General features: G+C 38.2%; 1 protein-coding gene across 1 annotated transcript; it reads right to left on the bottom strand.

Moving 5' to 3' along the window:
* Positions 1–573: 573 nt before the first annotated feature.
* Positions 574–1,017, bottom strand: LOC110869828 (RING-H2 finger protein ATL51). The gene has a single exon (XM_022119043.1). The coding sequence runs from the start codon at positions 1,015–1,017 to the stop codon at positions 574–576; it is 444 nt and encodes a 147-aa protein (XP_021974735.1).
* Between the last annotated feature and the right edge of the window lie 4,826 nt (positions 1,018–5,843).

Below are 5,843 nucleotides of genomic sequence, written 5' to 3'. Positions count from 1 at the left end.
TTAAAAAACGTTAAGGTCGGGGACCACAACCCATATAGGGTGGGTCCGCCCTTGGCTACAAGTGGACCCAGGAATTCCCAACACCTTGAACATGAAACCTGTCCCGTATCTGCGATTAATTGAATTCTTGAAGGCTCTCCCTTTCAGCTCGGTTTTGAGCAACACCGGTTGATGTGTTATAAAGCAGTTTAGTCGAACAAAATAAACAAGTGACTTAGTCGGTTACCGGTTTTACTAACCAACTTAGTACGGTTTTAAACACCACCTAAAATTACTCAAGTTCAATATGAGGTAAGACATTATATACATAAATAAGTTGTTTAGGAAACTAGCCATTCTAGTTTTGGATATTATACTTTTTTCTGTTATAAAAAAACAACCAAATAAACATTTCTAAGTCAGAAATTTATGTAAAATTTGTATTGCACAAATATTCAACTCCAAAGAAAGTAACAAACGAATCAAATTGAGTATCCTAAAGCATTTTCTTACCATAAAAAACCTACTCTATATAACTAAATCTAGTGGCATGTCGGAATCTTATGGTATTGTTACCTCTTCCTCTTGTTGTGATTATGGGTCAACTACACACATAATGTCAACCGATGGAGGCGCAACAATGGTTGCATCCACTCGACAAATAGGGCAACTACGATGCGAGCACAACCACATGTCGATGCATGGGACATGAAACGAGTGCATACACTTAGGCAAAGTGCGTAGCTCCTCTCCTTCCTCGAACTCACTCAAACACACGGCACACACATGTTCATCTTCTTCTGAGCCCGCGACCTTCATGTGTTTGTGGGTTGGGATGTGCCCAACCACATAATCATCAACTTTCACCTCAGTTTCTTGCCGCCCTGTCTCTACGAGGCCTTGTTGTCTCCTACGACGATCCAGGCCCCATGCAATCATCGAGATGCAGTTATATAACACAAGCACTAAAGCCCCAGACGCGATAAAAAGAAGAACAATATATACTTCTGTTAACAATGTGTTACTATCATATGCCATTAGAGTTTTTGAGGGAAGGATGTGGACGGAATTCGGCTTGAGTAACAAATATGCTTAATTTTGCATAGTATAAACAAGGCTAAGAATATGGAAAGGGGCGATTAGAGCAAGATGGACCAAAATTGTCTCATGTTCTTCATATTTTTATAGGAAAAATTGCTATAATTACTATATATTTTTAATAATTATCCAAAGTTAAGCTGTATATATGAACACGATAAAAAATATGTGGAAGCATTCCCTGATCAGAGTTCAACATTGGTTGAATGAAAAACTAATGGTTCGATTATAGTTATATTTATATAAACTAGCTTATAAATCCGTGTATTACACGATATTAACAAATTTAGATTGACTATTATTTTAGTTTGTAGGTGTTATAAACCCGTATATTACACTGGTTGAATATATAAAAAAAAGTAAATCGTAAATTTCTATATAATCCTTATCACACGATTAAAGATGGTAATAATATTATAATCTTATATATTCATGAATTTTATCACATGAGTTGAGGAAATATAAACTATATTCTTATAAAAATGTATAAGACTATTAACAAATGTAAACCCTAAATGTAATAATATTATAATCTTAGCACATGGTTGAATATGTGTATTGTTGATGAGTATATCAATTGTTTCATAAATTATAATATTATTAAAATTTTCATGAGATACAATAAATCGTTTTTTTTTTTGTTTATAAGGTTTGTGCGGATGTGTTATACTATAAGTTAAAATTATAATATTATTGTATTATTATATAATGTCTTTGTTATAATAATTATTTTATAATATGTAGAAAAAATTATACCGTTGGTCCTTGTGGTTTTTGCCAAATTCTAATGTCGGGTACTAATAGTTTTTTGTTACAAAATCAGGTATTAATGTTTTAATTTGTTACAATGTTGAGTACTAAGACCAAATCTTGTCACAATGTTGAGTACTAAGGCTAAACCTTGTTAACTTTTTTTTGTTAAGTCTTACTAAAATGACTAAAATGCCCTTTAATATCTAGAAAGTCTATTTTTTAATTAATATTTGACTAAAATAATGTAAAGTTTTATTTATTTTTATATTTTTATATTTTTATATTTAGGAGTTAGGATTTAGGGTTTAGGGTTAAGAGGTCCTAGTTAGGGTTCGACGAGCCGGTTCCAACGCCGCTGGAATGAGTCCAATCGCAGTTCGTTTGAGTCGGTTCCCCGTTGTTCCCCATTTTTTTAGTGTTCCCCAATGAACCTTCCCCTATATATATATACCCTATATATATATATATATATATATATAGTTTTAAATTAGGAGAATTCATAAATAATAATAATAATAATAATAATAATAATAATAATAAGGATAACGATACATTTTAAATAAAATAAAAGTAAAATTGTAAGGTTAAAAAGAGATTGTCATGTGACATTATTATCTATCTACAATACTAAAAGAATACATCTTAGTCACATGGCATGTTTTTAGGCCTTCAAAAAGCTGATGTATCCCCTTAATCAAGAGAATAAAATTTTGAGCGGTAATTTCTTTTCCTTTCTCACATTCGTTCCTTCTCTCATACGTTGTTTTCTAACCCTAGCGGCAATTCAAGAATGAATGTTCAATTCTCTTTTTCGCATACACTCCTTTTTTTCTCATCTGTTCTTTCATACACAAACCTTAATACTCATCTATATCAGACCTTGGTTCCTGCCCTCTGTCTTCTTCATCTTCTAAAACCCTAGCCGTGTTCCTTCTTATTTGATTTGAGTGCTGCAATCGATTGGTATGTATTCTTTCTAAATGTCACACCCCAACCGATGGCGGAATCATCGGGGCGCGGCACTGAGCGAAAACAGATTGTCCAGAAGTTTCCACAACAACTATTATATAAATTCAGTTTAAATGATACGTCCCATACCGTACCACAAATAAATAACAAGTTATCATAGAAAGCAACTAGGCAAATAATTCCGTTCTAACAACTCAGATTCAATTATTTTTTACAGACACTTATTTATTATTTCTAGACTCCCTAGCCTCGATTTCATCACCACGCGCCTAAGCATCCTAGCAACTTAAGCACCTGTCACATACGTTAAAATAAAGTCAATACATAAAATGTAAAGGTGAGCACACAAGTTTGATAATAGCATATATAGAGTTCGAATAGTTTACGCATAACCAGGCACGTACACAGAGGAAAACGAAGCATGTTAATTATCGACATGGGACCATCGGTACCAATGACTGCGGGTTGACCGTCCGAGACGGTTCGCAATACATGATTACCACCGTAAGCCATGCAAGTAATTGTCCTTAACAACCCCCGTAGAAACGGGTGCTGAGTCCAAACTATAGTACTATGTTGCTAAGGCAGGTAGATTGCACTCCACGTGTAAACATAATAAACAGCATTCATTTAGTCAAGTAGCACATGCATATGGTTAGCGTTCAAATAGTTTGTGTTTGATTGTGATCTGATAGGTAACGTATGTAACACCCAAAAGTGCTAAAAGCGAAAAGGGGTCGAGTATACTCACAGTGGTTGATTGGGGATTGAAAGGAGCACTGAGTGTATGATTAGCCTGAATAGTTTGATAGCATAACGATAAGTAACGCGGAAAAGTAAACAAGTGTGAATTGGATCGAATGGGCTGGTCGATCGAACGGTAGGTTCGATCGAACGGGCTGTTCGGTCGGCTGGTATGTCCGGTTGGATAGTCCTGTTCGATCGGCCGGTAGGCTCGATCGGCTGGGCCATTCGAGTGGATTGTTTCTTCCTCTGGTGTGTTTGTGTTTGAGGATTTGGACTTTTGAAGTTTTTGTTGCAGCATTTGAGAACACTGAAGTGTTCCTACCTTTCAAGTCGATCGATCGAGCGGTTCGCTCGATCGGCTAGCTCACTCGAGCGGCTAGCTCACTCGATCGGCTAGGAGCTTCAGAATTAGTCCTCAACTGAATGTCACTCGATCGAACAGTCTTTTCGATCGGCTGGCACTCCCTACTACGAACGAGTTGGAAAACGATCAAGTGTTGAAGTATAGTATTTCATGATCCGAAGAGTAATGTTCACCAAACGCAGTTCGATCGAACATCTCTTCCTCAACACTATGCTTCCTGAAATTCTAAAAGTGTGGGACTATGTGCTAGCCGATCGGCTGGACCGGTCGATCGGCTGGCATGTCCGATCGGCTAGGCTGTTCGAACAGCCTAGCCGTTCGGCCAGCAAGTCTGACCTGGTCGGCCTTTCGTCTAACACTTGGCTGTCTGATTATTTGTCATTATATCGAGGTAGTTTGATAACGTGTTGAACTATGATACCTTCGTTCTTACTTGTCTCTCCGGCTCAGACAGGAATCACCCAAATCCGTCCGTTGAGCGGTTCAGAACGTCGGCTTAGAGTTTAACCCATTGTCGGCGAACCTCGTAGATAGAACCCGAATCTTGAACCATCCAACCATTGGAATGATCGGTGGGTTGGCTCAGGCTCCGTTTCTACCGGTTTGAAAGCATTGAGTTGTAAAAGAGTTGAAAGAAAGTTGGGATTCCTTCTTTCAATCCTTCACAACTTGTGGATGTTTAGATCTTTGATAGATCTTAACTTGTTTATGTGGAAATCGGTTAGATCTAAGTTATTCATGGTTGAGTGAGGTCAAGGTTTGGTGTTCTTGAAGAACACTATGATGACATCACCCAAGAACCCTTAGATCCTGGTGATTTCACGGTTAGAAATCGAGTTTTGAAAGATAGAAAGGTGTAGAATCATGCAATGATCATAAACGTACAAGAATTAAAGTGAATACTTACCGGGATTGAGAGAAATCTGAGAAAAGGTGAAGAATAGGAGCTGGCCGGTCAGAACTTTCCAAAAGTGGAAATGAAGACAAGGACAGCCCTATTTATAGGCTTCCAAAAGAGGAAAGTGGCGGCCGATCGGCCAGGCTCCGATCGAGTGGGCTGCTCGATCGGCTGGCAAGATGCCAGCCGATCGGCTGGCCTGTTCGATCAGGATGTCTCCTGTTCGATCCGCGTATTTTGCGACGATTTTCAACGTTTCGATTTCGACGGACGATGATACGAATACAATAGAGTTCCTAGTCAAATTACTTTTAATCCCAACCACAATATCTAACATACAATCTTCTATAAGTCACGTTTCGATGTCGTTTTTTATTGTGTTCGATTGCCTTTCGAGTTTCGATTCGATTTTCGATTGATTTGCTCGAACACCACACCAAACATAAAGTAACACGCACAAGTAACACATAAGGCACACACACACGTGTGACAATACCAAAATTCGCATAATTCGAGTCTCGAGTTCGATGATTGTTAGATCGGTTTGATTACTGATTAGTTAACTTTATCGCATTGTTACTTCCTACCATTCACAATCGTAGATCGGTTCGCGTTAACGCATTCGATTGCTTCGATTCTTGCTGATTACAACACTTACTCCACATAATACAACTAAAACATAAAATAGACTATCTACAGTCAAAGAAAGTCAAAGTTGACTTTAACTTTGACATTCGAAAACACGGGGTGTTACAGCCTCCCCTTGTTTAGGGAATTTCGTCCCGAAATTAGGTCGAAGGCTACACGACGCCGTGATTTACCAATTTGATGCTTCCGATCTATTTATTTAAACAACTGCGGGTACTTGGCCTTCATGTCGCTTTCGAGCTCCCAAGTGAACTCTGCGCCTCGTTTGCCTTCCCATCGGACTTTCACGATCGGGATGCGAGAGCGCCTGAGTTGCTTGGTTTGGCGATCCATGATTTCGACAGGCTTTTCCACGAAGTGTAACGTTTCGTTGACCTGAAGATCTTC

Source organism: Helianthus annuus, chromosome 8 (assembly GCF_002127325.2).
Source record: "Helianthus annuus cultivar XRQ/B chromosome 8, HanXRQr2.0-SUNRISE, whole genome shotgun sequence".
Classification (NCBI taxonomy): Eukaryota; Viridiplantae; Streptophyta; class Magnoliopsida; order Asterales; family Asteraceae; genus Helianthus; species Helianthus annuus.
This window is presented reverse-complemented; position numbering and strand designations above follow the sequence as displayed.